This window comes from Lagenorhynchus albirostris, chromosome 10, assembly GCF_949774975.1.
Source record: "Lagenorhynchus albirostris chromosome 10, mLagAlb1.1, whole genome shotgun sequence".
NCBI classification, from domain to species: domain Eukaryota; kingdom Metazoa; phylum Chordata; class Mammalia; order Artiodactyla; family Delphinidae; genus Lagenorhynchus; species Lagenorhynchus albirostris.
Window position 1 is genome coordinate 68,685,757 of NC_083104.1, and position 23,001 is coordinate 68,708,757.

At 42.8% G+C, this 23,001-nt stretch overlaps 1 protein-coding gene across 4 annotated transcripts in view; it reads right to left on the minus strand.

Annotated features, from left to right (window-relative positions):
- Positions 1-15,557, minus strand: part of SAYSD1 (SAYSVFN motif domain containing 1) — a 38,422-nt gene extending 22,865 nt beyond the window's left edge. For all 4 annotated transcript variants that reach the window (XM_060162788.1, XM_060162789.1, XM_060162790.1 and 1 more), the window contains exons 1-2: positions 15,268-15,557; positions 9,262-9,971 (exon numbers count right to left, since the gene is read on the minus strand). In XM_060162788.1, the coding sequence (XP_060018771.1) occupies positions 9,621-9,971; positions 15,268-15,474 (558 nt within the window). In that variant the 5' untranslated portion in view covers positions 15,475-15,557 and the 3' untranslated portion in view covers positions 9,262-9,620. The remainder of the gene's footprint in view (positions 1-9,261; positions 9,972-15,267) is intronic.
- Positions 15,558-23,001: the final 7,444 nt, after the last annotated feature.

Sequence of the window (23,001 nt, forward strand, 5' to 3'; positions counted from 1 at the left end):
CCAATCAGCAAGGGGCTAGAGAGGAGCAATGCATGTAAATTTTCAACATGGGCTGAAACACATGGGGTTAGTTGTCTACAAAGTGTGATTCATGAGAACATCTGCTCTGCAGGCCTTCTACTGATACAACTAAAACATCTCACTCCATTACTGGCATTGCTTGTTTTATTGTGTCCACCACCCCATTCCCAGTTAGAATATATGCTCCAAGAACTGGGAAAATGCCTGCTTTTTAAAAATTATTATATCTCAAGCACCTAGAAGAGTGCTGGCATTCAATGAATAAAAGTTAAATTTAAATTAAGATTTTACTGTAAGTAAATCAGGCAAGAATAAAAAAAAAATAGACGACCATTATTTAGTAACGTCTCCTAGACAATAAAGTTACTTTCACAGTATAAGAATTAATAACTGAATTCTGAAGCTGAAAACCTACTGAGGAGACATTAATTTCTTAAAATCTGAAATTTGGAAAAAAAACTATTGCTTTAAAGCTTGAGTCCTCTTACTAATCAGTATGACTAGTAAAACAAACAAAAAAAGTATTCAATGGTTTGCTTTGCCCAATTTTAATGAGCCCAAACTCTAACTTCACACTGGAAGAGGCAGGAACACGAAGCATGGCTGATTACCACTACTGACATAACTTCCCACCAGAGGCCCATGGTCAAAGGCACTGCTCACTCCAAAGTCTTTAGACTATAAGAAACAACTCAAGCAGCCAATAAATCAGGAGTTCCACTTCCAGAGCTCCCCTTTGTACGTACTCAAGAATTTCTTCTTGCTGAATTCATCATTAGTAGCCACTTACCATATCTACCAATGTTGACTTTGTGAAATCACTCCCCACACTTGGCACTTAGAACCCTGCCTTCTCTAATCTTCCTTCACGGTGTGGCGGCAGAATAACTGAGGAGCATGGAAAATGGGGATGGGCGATGGGGGCCTGTTTCTGAAAAGCACATGTTTCAATAGCACTGATGACCAAAAAAGCAAGACTTCAGGCAGAAAGAAAAAAAAACCCAAAACCCCCAAATCCCAGACACTTCCAACTTAAACTTTTCAGGAAAAATAAATATGATATGAAAAGACTTAAAGAGGGACAAGGTGGCAGAGTAGGAGGATTTTGAACTTACCTCCTCTCACAAGCATACCAAAATCACAACTAACTGCTGAACAACTATCGATAAAATAGACTGGATTCTACCAAAAAAAGATGTTCTACATCCAAAGACATAAAGAAGAAACCACGAGATGGTAGGAGGGGGGCCCTCACAATGTAATCAAATCCCATACCACCCGGGAAGGCAACCCAGAGACTGGAGAATAATTATATCACAGAAGTTCTCCAGTGGGAGTGAGAGCTCTGAGCACCCTGCCAGGCTCCACAGCCTAAAGGTCAAGCACTGGGAGGAGGAGCCCCCAGAGCATTTGGCTTTCAAGGCCAGCGGGGCTTGATTGCAGGAGCTCCACAGGACTGGGAGAAACAGAGACTCCATTCTTGGAGGGTGCATAAAAGGTCTTGTCGTACCGGGACCCAGGGCAAAGGCAGTGACTTCATAGGAGCCTGGGCCAGACCTACCTGCTGGTCTTGGAGGTCTCCTGAAGAAGTGGGGTAGGAGGGTGTGGCTGTGGCTCACTGTGAGAACAAGGACACTGGTGGTAGAGGTACCAGGGACTATTTATTCATCAGTGTGAGCTCTCCTGGAAGCCACCATATTTGCACCAAGACCTGACCCCACCCAACAGCCTGTAGGCTCCAGGGCTGAGACATCTCAGGCCAAACAACCAACAGGGCAGGAACACAGCTCCACCCATCAGCAGACAGGCTGCCTAAAGACTTCCTGAACCCACAGCAACCTCTAGACACACCCCCTGACACAGCCCTGCCCACCAGAGGGCCAAGACCCAGCTCTAACCACCATTGGGCAGGCACCAGCCCCTTCCACCAGGAAGCCTACACAAGCCTCTAGAGCAGCCTCACCCACTGGGGGCAGACACCAGGAGAAAGAATACTACAGTCTGGCAGCCTATTGAACTGAGTCCACAAACACAGAAATTCAGACAAAACAAGATGTCAGAGGAATATGTCCCAGATGAGGGAAGAAGACAAAACCCCAGAAGAACAACTAAGTGAAGTGGAGATAGGCAATCTACCAGAGAAAAGACTTCACAGTAATTATCATAAGGATGATCCAAGACCCTGGAAAAGGAATGGATGCACGGTGTGAGAAGCTGCAAGAAAATTTTAACAAAGAATTAGAAAATATAAAGAACAACCAAAGAGAGTTGAAGAATACAATAACTGAAATGAAAAATACACTAGAAGGAGTCAACAGCAGAATAAATGAGGCAGAAGAACAGATAAGTGAGCTGGAAGACAAAATGGGGGAAATCACTGCTGCAGAACAAAAGAAAGAAAAAAGAATGAAAAGAAATGAGGACAGTTTAAGAGACCTCTGGGACAACATTAAACGTACCAACATTCACATTATAGGGATCCCAGAAGAAGAGAGATAGAAAGGGCCTGAGAAAATATGTGATGAGATAATAGCTGAAAACTTCCCTAACATGGGAAAGGAAAACAGTCAACCAAGTCCAGGAAGTGCAGAGAGTCCCAGGCAGGATTAACTCAAGGAGGAACATGCTGAGACACATAGTAATCAAACTGACAAAAATTAAAGACAAAGAAAATAATAAGAGCAATAAGGGAAAGGCAACAAATAACATACAAAGGAATCCCCATGAGGTTATCAGCTGATTTTTCAGCAGAATCTCTGCAGGTCAGAAAGAAGTGGCACGATATATTTAAAGTGATAAAAGGAAAAAATCTACAACCAAGAATACTCTACCCATCAAGGCTCTCATTTGGATTGATGGAGAAATCAAAAGCTTTACAGATAAGCAAAAGTTAAAAGAATTCAGCACCACCAAACCAGCTTTAAAACAAATGCTAAAGGAACTTCTCTAGGTAGAAAAGGCCACAACTGGAAACAAGAAAATTATGAAATGGGAGAGCTCACTGGTAAAGGCAAACATACAGTAAAGGCCAGAAATTATCCACACACAAACATGATATCAAAGCCAGCAATCATGAGAGGAACAGAGTACAAATGCAGGATATTTGAAATGCATTTGGAATTAAGAGATCAGCAACTTAAAACATCATGTATTTATACAGACTTCTATATCAAAAACTCATGGTAATTGCAAACCAATAATCTGAAATATACACACAAAAAAGAAAAAGGAATCCAAACACAACACTGAAAATAATTATCAAATCACAAGAGAAGAGAACAAAAGAGGAAAGGAAAAAAAAATACCTACAAAAACAAATCCAAAACGATTAACAAAATGACAATAAGAACATACATATCGATAACTACCTTAAATGTAAACAGATTAAATACTCCTACCAAAAGACATAGACTGGCTGAATGGATACAAAAACAAGACCCGTATACATGCTGTTTACAAGAGCCCCCCTTCAGATCTAGAAACACATACAGACTGAAAGTGAGGGGATGGAAAAAGGTATTCCACGCAAATGGAAACCAAAAGAGTAGCAATGCTCATATCAGACAAAAGAGCCTTCAAAATAAAGACTGTTACAAGAGACAAAGAAGGACTCTCCATAAAGATAAAGGGATCAATCCAAGAAGATATAACAACTGTAAATATACATGCACCCAACATAGGAGCACCTCAACATATAAAGCAAATATTATATAAGGCACCTCAATATATAAGGCGTAAATTATATATGGCAATATATAAGGCAAATGTTAACATATATAAGAAACTCTGGGAGACTTTAACACCCCACTTACATCAATGGACATATCATTGAGATATAAAGTCAATAAGGAAACCCAGGCCTTAAATGACACATTAGAGCAGATGGACTTAATTGATATGTATAGAGCATTCCATCCAAAAGCAGCAGAATACACATTCTTTTCAAGTGCACATGGAACATTCTCCAGGATAGATCACATGCTGGGCCACAAAGCAAGCCTTGGTAAATTTAAGAAAACTGAAATCAAATCAAGCATTTTTTCGGACCACAATGCTATGAAATTAGAAATCAACTACAAGAAAAAACCTGCAATAAACACGAACATGTGGAGGCTAAAAAATATGCTACTAAATAACCAATGGGTCACTGGAGAAATTAAAGAGGAAATCAAAAAATACCTAGAGACAAATGAAAATGAAAACACAACAATCCAAAGCCTATGGGACACGGCAAAAGCAGTTCTAAGACAGAAGTTTATAGCAATACAAGCTTACCTCAGGAAACAAGAAAAGTCTCAAATAAACAACCTAACCTTACATCTAAAGCAACGATGGAAAGAAGAACGAACAAAACCCAAAGTTAGTAGAAGGGAATAAATCATAAAGATCAGAGAAGAAATAAATGAAGTAGAGACTAAAAAAAAATAGAAAAAAATCAGTAAAACTAAAAGCTGGTTCTTTGAAAAGATAAACAAAATTGATAAACCTTTAGCAAGACTCATCAAGAAAAAACGGGAGAGGGCCCAAATTAATAAAATTAGAAATGAAAAAGAAGTTACAACCAACACCATAGAAATACAAAGGACCGTAAGAGACCACTATGGGCAACTATATTCCAATAAAATGGACAACCTAGAAGAAATGGACAAATTCTTAGAAAGGTACAATCTCTCAAGGCTGAACCAGGAAGTAACAGAAAATATGAACAGACTAATTACAAGTACTGAAATTGAATCTGTGATTTAAAAACTCCCAATAAACAAAAGTCCAGGACCAGATGGCTTCACAGGAGAATTCTACCAAACATTTCGAGAAGAGTCAACACCTATCCTCTGGAACTATTCCAAAAAATTGCAGAGAAAGGAACACTTCCAAACTCATTCTATGAGATCACCAACACCCTGATACCAAAACCAGACAAAGATACCACAAAAAAAGGAAATTACAGGCTAATATCACTCATGAACACAGATGCAAAAATCCTCAACAAAATAATAGCAAACTGAGTCCAACAATACATTAGAAGGATCATACACCATGATCAAGTAGGATTTATCCCAGGGATGCAAGGATTTTTCAATATCTGCAAATCAATCCGTGTGATACACCACATTAACAAGTTGAAGAATAAAAACCATATGATCATCTCAATAGATGCACAAAAAGCTTTTGGTAAAATTTAACATCCATTTATGATTTAAAAAAACCAAAAGAAACTCTCCAGAAAGTGGGTATAGAGGGAAACTACCTCAACAGAATAAAGGTCATATATGACAAACCCACAGCTAACATCATACTCAAGGTGAAAAGCTGAAAGCATTTCCTCTAAGATCAGGAACAAGACAAAGATGCCCACTCTCACCACTTTTGTTCAACACAGTATTGGAAGTCCTAGACACAGCAATCAAAGAAGAAAAAGAAATAAAAGGAATCCAAAGTGGAAAAGAAGTAAAACTGTCACTGTTTGCAAATGACATGATACTATACACAGAAAATCCTAAAGACACTACCAGAAAACTACTAGAGCTCATCAATGAATTCAGTAAAGTTGTAGGATACAAAATTAATACACAGAAATCTGTTGCGTTTCTACCCCTAACAACAAAAGATCAGAAAGAGAAATTAAGGAAACAATCCCATTTACCACTGCATCAAAAAGAATAAAATACTTAGGAATAAACCTACCTAAGGAGACAAAAGACCTGTACTCCAAAAATTATGAGACACTGAAGAAAGAAATCAAAGATGACACAAACACAAACAAATGGAAAGATACACCATGTTCTTGGATTGGAAGAATCAATACTGTCAAAATGACTATACTACCCATGGCAATCTACAGATTCAATGCAATCCCTATCAAATTACCAATGGCATTTTTCACAGAACTAGAACAAAAAAAAAATAAAATTTGTATGGAAACACAAAAGACCCCAAAAAACCAAAGCAATCTTGAGAAAGAAAAAGAAAGCTGGAGGAATCAGTCTCCTGACTTCAGACTATACTACACAGCTACAGTAATCAAAAGAGCATGGTACTGGAACAAAAACAGAAATATAGCTCAATGGAATAGGATAGAAAGCCCAGAAATAAATCCATACACCCATGGTCAATTAATCTATGACAAAGGAAGCAAGAATGTACAACAGAGAAGACAGTCTCTTCAATAAGTAGTGCTGGGAAAAGTGGACAGCTACTTGTAAAAGAATGAAATTAAAACATCCTCTAACACCATACACAAAAATAAACTGAAAATGGATTAAACACCTAAACGTAAAACCAGATACTATAAATCTCCTAAAGTAAAACATAGGCAGGACACTCTCTGACATAAGTCGCAGCGATATCTTTTTAGGTCCATCTCCTACAATAATGGAAATAAAAACAAAAATAAACAGGACCTAATTAAACTTAAAATCTTTTGCACAGCAAAGGAAACCATAAACAAAACAAAAAGACAACCTCCAGAATGGGAGAAAATATTTGCAAACGATGCAACTGACAATGGATTAATCTGCAAAATATAAAACAGCTCATGCAGCTCAATATCAAAAAAACAAACAATCCAATCAAAAACTGGGTAGAAGATCTAAAAAGACTTTTCTCCAAAGAAGACATACAGATGGCCAAAAGGCACATGAAGAGATGCTCAACATCACTAATTATTAGAGAAATGCAAATCAAAACTACAATGACGGGGCTTCCCTGGTGGCGCAGTGGTTGAGAATCTGCCTGCTAATGCAGGGGACACAGGTTCGAGGCCTGGTCTGGGAAGATCCCACATGCCGTGGAGCAATGAGGCCCGTGAGCCACAACTACCGAGCCTGCACGTCTGGAGCCTGTGCTCCACGACAAAAGAGGCCACGATAGTGAGAGGCCCGCATACCGCAATGAAGAGTGGCCCCCGCTTGCCGCAACTAGAGAAAGCCCTCGCACAGAAACGAAGACCCAACACAGCCAAAAATAAATTAAAAAAAAAAAAACACCAAACTACAGTGAGGTATCACCTCACACTGGCCAGAAAAGCCATCATCAGAAAGTCTACAAATAATAAATGCTGGAGAGGGTGTGGAGGAAAGGGAACCATCCTACACTGTTGTTGGGAATGTAAATTGGTGCAGCCACTATGGAAAACAGTACGGAGGTTCCTCAAAAACTAAAAATAGGGCTTCCCTGGTGGCACAGTGGTTGAAAGTCCGCCTGCCGATGCAGGGGACATGAGTTCATGCCCCAGTCCGGGAAGATCCCACATGCTGCGGAGCGTCTGGGCCTGTGAGCCATGGCCGCTAAGCCTGCGCATCCGGACCCTGTGCTCCGCAACGGGAGAGGCCACAACAGTGAGAGGCCCGTGTACCATAAAAAACACAACAAAAAACAAAAAAACTAAAAATAGAGTTGCTATATGATCCTGCAATCCCAATCCTGGGCATATACCTGGAGAAAACAATAATTCAAAAAGATACATGCGATTAGAGACCTAAATGTAAGACTGGACACTATAAAACTCTTAGAGGAAAACATAGGAAGAACCCTCTTTGACATAAATCACATCAAGATCTTTTTTGATCCACCTCCTAGAGTAATGGAAATAAAAACAAAAATAAACAAATGGGACCTAATGAAACTTAAAAGCTTCTGCAAAGCAAAGGAAACTACAAACAAGATGAAAAGACAACCCTCAGAATGGGAGAAAATATTTGCAAACAAATCAATGGACAAAGGATTAATCTCCAAAATATATAAACAGCTCATGCAGCTCAATATCAAAAAAACAAACAACTCAATCCAAAAATGGGCAGAAGACCTAAATAGACATTTCTCCAAAGAAGACATACAGGTGGCCAAGAAGCACATGAAAAGCTGCTCAACATCACTAATTATTAGAGAAATGCAAGTCAAAACTACAACTCACACCAGTTAGAATGGGCATCCTCAGAAAATCTACAAACAACAAATGCTGGAGAGAGTTTGGAGAAAAGGGAACCCTCTTGCACTGTTGGTGGGAATGTAAATTGATACAGCCACTATGGAGAACAGTATGGAGGTTCCTTAAAAAACTAAAAATAGAATTACCATATGACCCAGCAATCCCACTACTGGGCATATACCCAGAGAAAACCATAATTCAAAAAGACACATGCACCCCAATGTTCACTGCTGCGCTACTTATAATAGCCAGGTCATGGAAGCAACCTAAATGCCCATCCACAGATGAATGGATAAAGAAGATGTGGTACATATATACAATAGAATATTACTCAGCCATAAAAAGGAACGAAATTGGGTCATTTGTAGAGACATGGATGAATCTAGAGACTGTCGTACAGAGTGAAGTAAGTCAGAAAGAGAAAAACAAATATCATATATTAACGCATATATGTGGAACCTAGAAAAATGGTACAGATCAACTGGTTTGCAGGGCAGAAACTGAGACCCAGATGTAGAGAACAAACGTATGGACACCAAGGGAGGAAAGCAGCGGGAAGCGGTGGTGGTGCTGTGATGAATTGGGAGATTGGGATTGACATATATACACTAATATGTATAAAATGGATAACTAATAAGAACCTGCTGTATAAAAAAATAAAATAAAATTCAAAAAAACAAACAAAAAAACAACAACAACAAAAAGATACACACACTACACCCTTCTTCACTGCAGCACTATTTACAATAGCCAAGACATGGAAGCAACCTAATTGTCCATCAACAGAGGAATGGATAAAGAAGATGTGATATATATACACACAATGGAATACTACTCAGCCATAAAAAGGAATGAAATAATGCCATTGCAGCAACATGGATGGATGGACCTAGAGATTATCATACTAAGTGAAGTTAAGTCAGAAAGAGAAAGACAAATACCATATGCTATCACTTCTATGTGGAATCTAAAAAATGATACAAATGAACTTATTTACAGAAACAGACTCACAGACGTAGAAAACAAATTTATGGTTACCAAAGGGGAAAGGTCGGGGGGAAGGGATAAAGTAGGAATTTGGAATTAGCAGATACATACTACTATATATAAAATAGATAAACAACAAGGACCTACTGTGTAGTACAGGGAACTATACTCGATATTTTATAATAACCTACATGGGAAATGAATCTGAAGAAGAATATATATCTGAAACATTTTGCTGAACACCTGAAACTAACACAACATTATAAATCAACTATACTTCAATGAAAAATAAATTAATTTTAAAAAGATTTAAAGAGAATATTTACTTTATACAGTCTTGATGTACCAAACGATTACTTCAAACAGCTGGGTATTTTAAAGTTATCTCCCCAATGCCCTCTTAGTGCTCTAAAAATCACCTCTCTCAAATAAAGAGACAAACAGGTCTCCTTTCTTAAGCGTCTCTCTTTTTATAAATTGCATCAGACCCACAGTGAATGTCTTCCTGGGAGTTTCACCAAAACCAAAAAGAACTTCTGATATAAAACTGCAGCAGGAGATCGGGGAAAGAGTGTGGAATTGCGGGGTCACAGAACTGACCCGCAAGCTGTCCTTAGTCAAACCCACAAGTCGGTGCCCCAGGGGTGAAAGGACCTTGGGAGGCCAGCCGACAGCAGGGCTGGTCCTATCTCCCCTGCAGGGGTCGCAAGTGCAGCTCGCGCTCCAGCTGCTCGGCAGTCAGGGTACCCTGGATGGCCTCGCAGCCCGGGTTGAACACGGAGTACGCGCTCTTCTCCCCCTCCGTCTTCTCCTCGGGGCCTCGTGTCCCCACATACATCCAGTAGAAGAGGGACAGGACAAAATAGGCCAGGCCAAATTCCAGTTGCACAAACAGTCCCAGCAGGACCAACCAGAGGAGCACCTTCAAGAAGGTGATGTTGGTCAGGAGAGACTGGTCCTGCGGGGGCGGGGCCGGCGGACGCTCGGCTGGATTCCCCGGTGGCTGTGACGCGCGGCCCCCAGGCCGAGCCGCTCCCTAGGACACACACAAACAAACCAAAGTAAGAATAATGGGCAGTGGGGCCGGGAGGATCAAAACCGATCTGGAGAGACAGCTGTCCTTGCTCGGGAAAGGCTTCCGGCTCATCTGTGTCTATTTTCTGGCCCTGCTCTCTAAGACAACCATCTCCAAAGAGCTCCTATGCATTCTGCTCCAACACAATCAAAACTGATCAGTGAGATGTGAGCCGATGAAATCCTTAACAGCGTTCAGAGGGATTCCCATCTGAGGCAGACATTTCCTCAGATTAATCTGTTGCTAACAGGAGCTAATTTTTGCCTGGTACAGAGACTCCCCCGTAATTGATAAGGCAGTGACCACATGCTTCCCACACAGAATCAATATATGTTTGCTGCTTTGTCTAGACGAGCTAAAATTTTGTTGAGTGACATGATTCTAAAACGAAGACTACACCAGAAACAGGAAACAAAAATCCCTTCCACACATTAAAAAGAAAGTCACTGTTATAGCCACAACCTTTCCATCCCCTGTGACCATCCTACACACCCCCAGGATCTCCTAACTGGACTCCCCACCTCCTAACTCTTCCCTCCCCAAACCATCCTATGTGCAGCTGCTAAATGGATCTGCTAAAACACCCATCAACCCCCTGCTCACAAACCTCTGACAAATTTTTATTGCCTACGGGTTAAAATTTAAACTCCTTGGGCTGGAATCCAAGGCCTTGCATTCACTCAACAGACAGAAATGCCAGTACACAGGCCCCTGCGCTGTGTGCTAATGGGAGACACAGGTACTTAAGGAGCTTTAGGGTGCTTGATCTCCAGTCCAGTATTTTGCAAACTTTTTTGGGTATGACCCACAATAAGAAAGACATTTTGTACTGCAACCCCACACATATATATCAGGGGAAAAAAAGGTCACAAATCAACAAATACCTTCCTTACATATGAAGCTTTGATTTTCTATTCTATTTTTTTAAATTTAGTTTTAACAGAGGACTAGATCCTCTAAATTGATTTCACCACCCACTAATGAGTCATGACTTGCAGTTTGTAAAACACTGGTCTAAAAATTTTCTGAACAACATGATCCACCATCTATTGCTCTATAAATGAACACTCTACTCCAGTTCAACTGGTCTTAGGACCCAGAGACATTGCCCCTTGGTGGCCAGGAATAGCCTCTGCGTCCTCTCCATTCCTCAGCAACTTGCTTCCTCCAGGCAAGCATGACTGGTGAACTGTATATGCCCCGACCTCCTGGGCCATCAAGGAGGGTGTCTCCTCTGCCACCTAGAGCTCTGAATGGCTGTTGCTCAGCACCAAACTATTCGTCATTCAAGTGTCTCTCTTTTAATACAGGTCACATGTGTCCCTAGATTGTTGCACGAGGCCCCAAGCTACCATTTATTATCTTCTGGTGTCTCCAGAGCCAAACACAGTACCCCACACATAAGTTCTCAATACTTAGCAGACTTTTAGCTCATTTATTCAATTATATCTCTTATCCTTCACATGGCAATTGAAAAGGGACCACAAATATTATTTGGTCTCAATTAAAAATACAGGTCATCTGATTTATGTTGCTTCAGAAATTCTATATTGTTCAACCCTTGATTTTTAGTATCAATATTGTAATTATTACCTTTTCAATTAGATTGGAAAGGTTCTTAACATATAATCAACAACCCCACACACACACAAACACACACATTTATTAAGCAAATAAATGTCCCTTTCAGATGTAACCAGTGTGCACAATAGGGAAATCACTGAAGGTCTTAGCAGGGAACTAATACAATCTGATTAATATTTAAGACTACTCTGGCTGCCAGGCAGAAAATGGGCTGCAAGAGTAGAAGAAAGGAAATTGTTAGTAGCTCATGCAGGAGGCCCAGCAAGACAGGATCAGACAGAGATCAGGGTGGTGACATGGAAGACGGAGAGAAATGATGGATACGGAATACATCTTAAATGTGTACGACTTGAAACTCACAGTAGACTGAATTCATTTTATTATTGAAGGAGTATAGCAAGAATAATGCTACGGCCACCATTTACTGAGTGCCTTCAAGACGCCTGATCTGTAATCCAGCAAGCAGGTATTATTATTCCCAATTTACTGATAAGAAAACTCTGAGGTGTAAGCAACTCCCCTAAAGTCACACGGCTGGTGACAGGCAGAGATGAGTTTGGTCTAGCATCCTAGGATGATCTCCCTCCAGAGCCCTTTTTACTTAATTAGGGCCTTTATGGGGGGTGGTAAGGGGAAGGGTTAGAGAGCTAGAAGGAGATGAGGTGGGGTAGGGGGTTAAATGAACTGGAAAAGGGAACAAACAAAGAGGGGGGATAAGGAAATTCCTCTGCCTCGTTTGGCATTTGTTTTAGAACCAGCGTGCCTTCTGCTGTAAAAGCTGTGTGTGGAAGCGTTTGTGGTCGCCACAGTCACCACAGCACATATGGTGCAGTTTAGGGAAGGGAATGCCATTCCTTGAATACCAAGCTGCTTCCCACCTCAGGGCCTTTGCACTCGTGGTTCCCTCTGAGAGGAAAGCCCCTTCCTCTCACACCACCTGGCTGGCTCCCTCCTCTACAAACCTCAGTAAAAATGTCACCACATGGACCCTTGGCCTGTCCCAGGTTTCTGCAAAAGTGGCTCCTTCTTATGAAAAAGGTGAGGTCACCTCCTCAGTGAGTCCTCCCTGCCCACCCAATTTAAAGTGGCACTCTGCATCCCTCACCCCCGATTCGCTATCACAGCACCCTGGGTCCCCCCCACCTTTTTGTAGCATTCATCATTCTGTTCTTTCAACTCGAAGGCAAGTTCTGTGAGAGCAGGGCTTTGTCTTTATCACACTGTCTCCTGGGATACAGGAAAGCAGCTGGAACACAGTGGGCACATGAGAGGATTATACTGAATCAATGAATGCTGATGGGGGAAAGGGAAACGTTAAAAGATGACTCCTGGATTTGAGGGGGTGATGCAAAGGCTGTGCTTGGCCAGGTGACGCCAAAGAAGGAGAGCATTTGAGCAGTGGGCCAACCTGAGGCAAGGCTTGGAGGGGAGGAATTGCAGGATGACTGTGGGCAATGGACCTTGGGGCTAGATGGTGCATTGGGGGCCTGGGAGGGAGATGGGGGTTGGGTGGGGGGCTTGGCAGGATTTTTTTAAAGTTACAGGCATATCTGTCCTAATGTGGTAGACGCTTGTCACAGAAAGAAATATTTTATTTTAGTGGACTGCTTTTCCCCAAGCTAAATTCGAGAGTGAGGGAAGGAGGAGGTGGATGCTTCCTTGTCAATGGCCAGCAAAAAGAAGCAATTAGAAACAGAAGGTTAAAGAAATCTCTGACAAGCCACTGTGTGCCACCTAAATTATTAGGTAGAGATAGATTATAAATTAGGGGAGAAAAAAAGCAGTTTAATGAGAATTTCACACCAGAACAAACCCAGGAATGGTAGCTGAGTCAATGAAAATGAGCTTCAAAGTTCCTCATGAAAAAACAGAGTAATTAATAAGAAGCACTGGAGGTCCAGCATTTCCTCTCATCCCTTTGTCAGGCCATCAGCTTTTGGGTTTTTAATAATGAAAACTTTCTCCAAGTTCAGCTTCTCTGGATCCAACTCAATGATCTCATATTCCTTTGGAAATGAGACATACAGTCAAAACCTCATTGTGTGGACTAGATACTATTTTGTAACTGGGAGAGGAAAAGAGGTAGAGGAAATGGATTCTAAAATCCTAACCAGGGACTTCCCTGGTGGCGCAGTGGTTAAGAATCCGCCTGCCAATTCAGGAGACATGGGTTCGAGCCCTGGTCCGGGAAGATCCCACATACCATGGAGCAACTAAGTCCGTGCATCACAGCTGCTGAGCCTGTGCTCAAGAGCCCACAAGCCACAACTACTGAGCCCACGTGCCTAGAGCTTGTGCTCCACAACAGGAGAAGCCACCGCAAGGAGAAGCCACAAAGAGTAGCCCCTGCTCGCCCCAACAGGGAAAAGCCCATGCGCAGCAACTAAGACCCAACACAGCCAAAAATAAAATAAATAAATTTATTTTAAAATAAATAAATAAAATCCTAAGCAATTGTGCACAGTGAGTTCTAATCAACAATAAAGTCATCCTGAGACAAACTGCATGCAAGGAAATGGATTGTTTGAAACCTGCTGCACTCACTTTCTACAAGTCAGTTGGAACCCTGAGTGTCATGGAGAATAATACCTAATCCAAACTGAGTAACAGTAAGCTCTCCTTGATTACAAAAAAAAAAAAAACCTTAAAACCAGATGTGGTCCAGTGATAGATGAACTGAAGTAATTTTAAGAGGAGTAGGGTACATTTTAATTTTCAAAAGGAATTTTTGGCTGTTACTGCACTTGGGAGGGACAGAGGCCATGTCACAGATTGCCTCACAGCACAGATATCCCCTTGATGTTTTGTCCTGTATTCCCACATAGATGCTCCAATCTCACACTCAAGTCATCACCTTGCCACCTTACTCATGAGTGAAAACGAAGATACCGAGACGTGAATAGGAAATTACCAAAGACTCACAGGGTGAAAAGGATATCATACTAATCTATATATTGTCTTCGCCTTGAACATTCATTGTTAAACTTGAATAGGGCTTGCTAGTTCAACAGTGAGACAAAGGGACATGCCACCACGGCAGTCACAGTTACCACACTTTTGCGAATTCTGTATTCAAATGCCATTTCTAAAGCGCAGATTATCTGGGTGACTGGCTGCATGTGGCCCAGATGCGAACTCAAATGAAACTTTAATTACTGCCACTTTTTATCAGAATCCAATTAGACCTTTTACCCTCCATTAGCAGAGGGCTGTGACTCAACACCGTTTTGGAGAGGTTTCCCAAAGCCACCGGGGGCACAACGATAACTCAACTCGCTGTGAATAACACAAGGGCAGAGGTCCTTTCTTCCAGGATCCTAGACCCTCCCTTCAAACCTGGAGTCGGAGCTGCGTGGGTCGCGGGCTGGAAGGAAAACGTGGAAGCCACTCATCGGGGCCCATGCGAGAGGCTGGAGACGCGAGGGCCCGCCCCCGACCTGGCGGGAGGCGCCAGCAGCCCCGCCCCGCCACCGAAGGCCCGGCTGGGAAGCTATGGAGGGAGCGTGGCTGGCTGGGCGGGCTGCTCCTTGACGCGACGAGATGGGGGGCTGGGGGTGTTGCCACCACGTGGTGGCGGGGCGGGGCCTCGGCAGGGCCTCGGCGGAGCTGCCCGAGAGGCCCAGTCGGCGGCTCACGAGCCAGGTACCCGGGGGTGAGGCCTCGTTTCTCTCACCTGAGCGAGGTTGGGCTGGGCCTGGGCACTCGCGGGCCTCAGTTTCCACACCAGGAACCGTTTTAGCCAGCCTGGGGCTGCCTTTGGAGTCGCAGCTGCTTCCGCCTTCTCTCCCGAGGTTTGTGCACGCTGCCTCGAAGTGCTGGGTTCGGCCGCCAGCCCGGCGCGCTTCCGGGCCTCCCGGAACTCAGCTAACCGCCTCTCCATAGCGCGCACCCCGTTTCCCGCGCTCCCGAGAACGCGCGCGCCCGCTCGCAGGGGCAGCTGTCCCGGCTTTGCTCGGCTCAAGGCTGCAGTGCGCCTGCGTAGCGGCGGCTGTATGCTGCGCGTGCGCGTTGTGGGCCTGGGGCTCAGGCCGGGCGTTCGCCGAGTTTGTGACGTTCAGTGAGCTGAGTATACAGCTAGTTGTTCCCTCCAAACGCGTGGACGCGGTGTTCACGTCCTCGCCCCGGCCTCAGCTCTGCCGTGCTCCATCTCACTTCAGGGATCTGCTCCCTAACAGGTGGAGTATCCTCTAGCAGTTGAGCAGATTGAGATTGAGAAACTGGACCTGGGGCATTGAAGAAGGCCCGTGGTCTGTGGGATGTTCTGGTGTCAGAAGGAAGGCAGGATACAGCCTACCCTTTTCCTTTTAGCCGGTTTGCCAATCTTAGCACTTTGGAAGGTTGCTTTCTCACTGATCATTTGGCAGGCAGTCTGTGCAGACCTCTCACTCGTCTGCCGCACTGGAAACTACCTGTTGATGTGTCTAGATGGGCCAGAAACTTAAAACAAAACAAATCTTTTATTGGGGTGCAACTTAAAATACACAAATGTGAAGTGTTTGGCTCAGTAGATCTGTATTAGGTGTATACCTATATAACTATTACCCAGATAAAGAACGTTTCTAGTACCCAGAGGACTCCCTTGTGTCCTCTCCCAATCACTACTCACCCAAAAAAGGTCACAGTTCGGGTCAGGAACTGTTAGATTTTTAAAGCTCTAAGCATCTAGCTAAGTGCCACTCACTTAATTGAGGCTCAAATATTTCTTCGATCTTGCTGAGTGTGAGTCAAGAAATCAGATGACCTAGAATGGAGTCTTTCATTCACTTAGCAAATATTTGTTGAGAACCCTCTACGTGTCAAGTATCATACCAAGGATGCTGGGGTGAAGGAAACAAACCCTTGTTTTCGTAGTGCTTAGCATTCTAAATGGGAAGACTAATGCATAATTACATATTTATATTTAAGGTAATGTCAGGTACTGATCAGTGCTGTGAAGAAAAGTAAAGTAAGGAATAAGGATGTTGGGGTTGTTTTGAGCCAATGACCAGGGAAGGCTTCTCTGAGTTGTCATTTGAGCAGAGACCTAAATGAAATGAGTGGTGGAGGCATGTAGATATCTGGAGAAGTGTTTCAATCAGAGGAAACAGCAAGTGCAAAGGTTCCGAGACCTCAAGTACTATGCTTGACCTGCTCACAGAACATTAAGGGTCAGTTCGGCCTTACAGGCCATGGTGGAGACTTTATACTACATTCTGAGTGTGATGGTAAGCGACTGGAGGATTTGAGTAGATGACATGATCTGATGTATTTTTAAAGGATCACACTGGCTGCTGGAGGTGGGACCCTGGAAGAGGGCAAGTATAGAAGGAGGGAAACAAGTTCGGAGCAAGTACGGTGGTATGAGAGAGTCTGGGAAGTTGGAGCTAGAGTGGGAAGTGATGCAGGTGGTGAAAATTGGTCATATTCTGAATATATTTTTGAATATCTGAGCCAACATAATGTGCAGCTGGATTGGATGTGGAGTGTGAGAAAAAGGAATCAAGGATGATGGATTTCCACCAGCCCCCCTCCCCACCAGTCCACACACCTGAGCAACCAAGTGAAGGATGCCAAGGCCCTCTACTGAGATGGAGGAAGACTAGGAAGAGAGGATTATTCGATAAACTTGGTGAGTTTTGTTTTGGACATGCCAGGAGTTTGAGATGCCTGTTGGACAAACAGCATAGGCAATTGCATAGTGAAAACTGGAGTTCAGGGAAAAGTGAGAACTGGAGCTACATATTGGGAGTCATCAGCATGTGTGTGATATTTAAAAGCCATGAGATCAACTAAGGAGTGAGTGTGGATAAAAAGAGGATATATGAGGACTGGGCGCTGAATAATTAGAGATGGTCTGTGAGACAGAAAAGAAATGGGGGTGTTATACCACAATGACCTGTCATTGAGAAGCCACAAAAAATTTCTTGCCCATCATGGCGTCCAGAGTAGATCTGCTTCTCTGGAGGGACTGGTGACTCTTTTATCGATTGTCTTTCCCACTTGATAATCACACTGAGACCTTAGAGCTGTATTTATCATCTACTTCTAGTAGGCATTTAGACTTAAGGCGTACGGTTTGTAGGCTATTGCAATCAGGGTCTCTGGCAGGAAATATGACACCTTCAAAAAGGTTAAGTAAGGAGAACTTCGTGTTACAAAGATGTGGCGAAATTAAGGGAGCCAGCAAGGAAGTTCACAGGAAGTGTTACCAGCCTCTGGGCCTCAAGCAGAAGAGGAGAGAGTGGTCATCAGAACTCAGTGAGACCTGTAGCTATAGGAGAAGCCCGAGACGAAGGAGCCCTTAAACAGGTAGAGAAAGGTGGGAAGAGGATAAGAGGAGCAAACAGAGAATATCCAGCCAAGTGCTAATGGCATTTCTAGCTCCATCTTGTTTCAGTAACCTTATTATCCCTTTGCTTTGTTTAATGATGATAAATTTATTTTGTCTCAGTGCTTTGTAAACCTCTTTAAATTCTTTTTGGAAGAGGCTGAAAGAACGGGAAAAAGTAAAGATGAAAGAGATGAACATGAAGAACACCTCATGCCAAACTAACTCCTTTTCCTTTTTGGATAAGATTATGAGACTATTAAGTAAGAAGGGTCCCAAAGTGTACTTAATGTGTGAATTTAAGTTTTATTATGAAATACTTTGTATATACCAAATTTCATATATATAAATTGGACACATAATAAACATATATATAATGTGTATACATGTATATCGTATTTGTAAATTATAAGTAATAACATAGCCACACGCCCTCTTAGTATCCATGCCATGGAGAGTATACTTCCCCATTCTTTGACTTTGAACTCAGCCATGCAAGTTGTTTTTGCCAAATGGGTGATGGCAGGTATGATACAAGTATGGGGGCTTGAAGTGTGTTTGTCCTGTTGAGTTCACCCTCTTAATACTCTGCCCTGCCATGAGATGAACTTGCAACAACTAGCCAGCTGGTCCAAGAATAATGAGAGTTTTGTGGATACGGTCACCCAGCTGACTCACTGACCAGTTGAGCCCAGCCCAAAATAGTTGCCCCGGCTTACCCAAGATGTATGAAAAATAAATGTTTATTTTATATCACAGAAATTTTGTGGATTTTATTACACAGAAAAAGCTACTAAAAAAAAAAAAGAAAAGAACGTTCCTCTGTGTGCCTGTGGTCCATTCCTGACTCCTACCCACCTCTTTAATCTATTAATGTAGTAAGTTACATTAATAGACTTTCTGTTAAATCATCCTACATTCCCAGAATATACAAAACTGAGCCACTTTATGCAATATAAAATTCAAAGCTAGATCCAGTTTGGTAATCTTTAAGGAATTTTGTATCTATGTGCATGAATGAGATTTTCCTATAATTTTTTTTTCATGCACTGTTCTTGAAAGGTTTTGGCTTTAGGATTATGCTAGCTTTCTGAAATAAGCTGAAGTCTCCATCTCCCTCCCATCTCCCATTTTCTAGAACAGTTGGAGTAAAATAGGAATTAACTGGTTCTTGAATGTTTTATAAGACTTAGTAGTAAAACCATCTAGACCTGGTGTTTTCTTAGATCAGATAAATAAATGTAAGCTACAGTTAAGTGACTTCATAGCTGGTCAATACAGCCTTACCCAAAAAGAGTTAAGAAGTGGATCAACATCAGTCTGTCCTGTCTGATGTTTTTAGGAGTGGCATGGATGAAAATATAAAAGACAATTTATCGTGTTTTCAGGTAACAAAAATTTTACAGAGAAATCTACAATTATATCTTTCGGGTAAAAAAAAAAAACTAAACGAATTTGATTCAATTTGTCGTGATTAAAGTGTTGTGTAGACGCTCAGAGGGAACGCTACTTCCTAGATTTGCATTTATGTTTTTATATCTTTGTTTTTATTTCCTAATTGCTGGCTTGAGAGCAGTTTGCTTCAATATGACTTGGAGCTTTTCCCTGACCCCAGACTGGGGAGGAGGGGAGTATGTGGTGGATGCTTCAGCTGCTCTAGTCAGTCCCATTGTCAGAGTGAGAGACGACGCCCATACTCGTGCTTTCTTTGGTCCTGTCCCTGCAGGCACCGCATGCCAAGTTCTGAGCACTGTGCTTTATATGACCAGCCGTAGGAATGTCCAAAGGAGAGTGGCCTGGATAATGATGTTTCTAGAAAAGGGTTTCTTGACCTTGGTATTTTAGACATTTGGGGCCAGATAATTCTTTGTCTTGGGGGCCGTCCTGTATCTTGTAGGATTCTTAGCAACATCCCTGACCCCAAGCCATACTTGCCAGTAGTGCTCCCTGGTAGTTATAACAGCCAGAAATGTCCCCAGACGGTGCCAGATGTCCCCTCGGAGGCAAATTTGCCCCTGGTTGAGAATGACTGGTCTAAAGACCATATTTTAGTAAGAGTAATAAAGGCAGTGGATGATTTGGGCTGGAGAAGAAGAGTCATAGTGAAAACATACCAGTTAGTTTTAGAAGCTGTTAAAAGGGCTATTGTGAATGGAGGAGCAGAATCATTTTGTGTGGCTCCAAAAGGCAGAACTAAGGCCAACAGTTGGAATTTACAAGGTGACTAATGTGGAATCTTTTTTAAAAAAAGGGGGGGCGGATTTTTCAGCAACTCAGTTATTCCAGAAATAGCAAGTTGCTGGAATAATTTCAGTGCAGTGAGTTCCCTGACACTAGCAGTGTTCAAGCAGAGGCTGACAACCACTTGTCAGGAATGTTGTAGAGGGGATTCTGGACTGAAGAGGGGTTTGGTTAACGTAGATGATTACCAAGTCTCTTCCAACTGGAGAACTTTATGTTTTACTCCAAGTAGAGCAAACTGGGATGAGAAGATGGAAGACTTTAGGGCATCAGTCTAGAATGTGTCGCATAAGGTGTTGGTGCCCCTGCCCAGATCCCCTCAGATCTCACTATTGCTGTACATGCTGATGGCTTGTTTCTACAAGCCCCTGGGTGCTTTCTCTGCCTGCAGGAGTGTGTTTAACTAGTACATGAGGCAGACTAGCAGTGGTGGGGGATTATTCCCCCTAACCTTCAAACAGCCTTCAACCAATTTTGGATGGGAGTTGGTGGATACATACTCCAGCTCCCTCACTCCTCATTGGGATGACCCTGAGGTACATTCCACAGAATCTCCCAGGGGGTCTTCAGGAGGAGTGAACCTCAGTTGCCCACAGCAATATCTGCTCATTAAAGCACCCTATATTACCTTTCTTCCCTTTCCTGTCTCACTTCCCTGCTCCACTATCAGTGCTCCGTGGAATCACTTCCCCAGTAAGCCTCTTCCATTCAAATTGTTATGTCAGGATCTTCCTCCAAGAGACTCTAAGGTCAGACCTAGGTAAGACCTTAGGAAGGTCTATGGACTTGGTTGCAGAAAGGGAAGTAAATGAGAGGGCTGGTTGTTATTTCACATTTAAGAGACCCCCCCAGTCTTGAAGTTTGAAGCAAGCACAATGGCTTTAGAGTGGTACAGTCCAAGGAGAATGATATCTGAAGATGGGAATAAAGAAGTTAAGAAAAGAGAAAGGAAGGGGAGGAGAGGCCATGGTACTTCAACTGAAGCAGCCTGATCAGGACAGCTCCTGGGGAGGCTATTTGGCCCACACTTTATGCTGAGCTCTGTAGAGGACAGAATCAGAACAACCAATCCAGTCTTTCTATGATTCTGTCCTCCAAGGACTGTAGAGACCATTCAGTCGGTAAATGTTGATTGAACACCTGCTGTAAGCCAGGCCCTGTGCCAGGCTTTGAGGATGCAGAGAGGATTAAAATACAGTCCCAGCCCTTAGGAATTTAAGGCTTAGCTGGGGAGGCAGACTCACTAACAGACAATTATACATGGAGGTCTGAGGGAGCAGAGGAGGGTCACTAACTCAGACTGGGGAGTAGTATGACTTCTTCGGATTTAAATATGGGGAAACCGAGGCCAGTGGAGGAAAGCTGATGAGGTTCTGTAATTCCTGGGCATTGCTGTAGACGACAAATAGTTCTGGTGATAGTTCATTCCTTTATAGCACTGTCTTTTGCATTTTCTCTGGAAAGTATCCCCACATGACCCCCTTGCCCCCACCCACTCTTGGCTTGATGGTCACAGCTTGCTTTGGCCTGACAACTACTGCTGGTTTGAGTTTTGCCTTTTTGTGCCCCCTACCCCCCACCCAACTACAGGGATCTTGTGGTCCAAAAGAGCCCAGCAGTCTCTGCTGTCTTTTTAGTCAGTCCTGCCTGATCCCATTATCTGAAGCTTCCTCATTCCCCTCCTCTGCATCTCCTTAACTCCATTTAGCTTCCAAAATCTCAGGTTATAACAGTTGCCCACCCACCTGATGTGCCTTACATTGTTCCGTTTTGAGTTCTATTGTGTTAGAACTGATGCTCAGAGAAATGCCTCCTATGACTTGCAGGACAGATGATCAGACAAAGCCCACAGAATTACAGAAAAGATAATCTGTATGTAAATCCCATCCCAAAACTCTCCTTAATATTTTCAGAAAGTATTTGGAGAAGAATCTCTTTGCAAGTTGAGAATGGGCATAAAGCAAGCAATAGGTGCTGTGTTTCAGATGAACTTGCTCCCGCGTGGTTATGTATGGGAGTAAAGTTGGAAGGAAGGCAAGCTTTTGCCCTTTAAAGTCCTTTGAAGAAATGGACTGTTTGGTTAAAGTATGCACATGCACCCAGAGTGGTATATTTCCTGATTCTTGACAGCAGCTCAGCCTCTTTGCTGGAAACTCCTGCTTCAGCCCTTGTATTTTCTTTCCAGCCATTGACCTTCTAGAGTGCCTGAACACCATAGTTTAGGGCCCAAATGGACCCATCTTTCATCCTGACAGCATTAGCTGCTGCTGAGGCTCGCAGTTAAAGCTGGCCTCTTCTGCATGACTTAGCAGCAGGAACACGGCCAGGGACCCTGATTCTGCTTGGCTGTCGTCACCTGCTCAGCTGTTAGTCATTTCAATGCTCTGCACACTGGGGAGCCATTATTGCTTCTGTAGTAAGTGAACGTGATGGAGGGGAAGTGAGGCTATTCCTACCCAATACCCGGCCTCCTTCCAACTTGTGTGTTGCTTTTCTAGACTCGTATCCTATGGAAAAGAGATTTTCTGTCTTAGTTCTTTCTTTAAAAAAATTTTTTTAACCTTGAGGACCAGTTGAGTAATTATCAACAATGAATACTTGTTGGGTTCCATAATAGTTTACCTTTGCAGAATGACTAATGTGTGCCAAGCACTATGCTACACCCTGAAAATCATTATGTACTTTAATTTTCTCAACAACCCTTCAGGAAGGCATTTGGACAGAGATTAAGTAATTCAGTGTTACACAGCGAGCCACTAGCAGAACCAGGATTTGAACCTGAGTCTGACTCCAGAGCCCAGGAATCCACTTATTCTGCTTCCTCCTCCGTGCAGACCACTTTCAAGGTTCTATGAATAA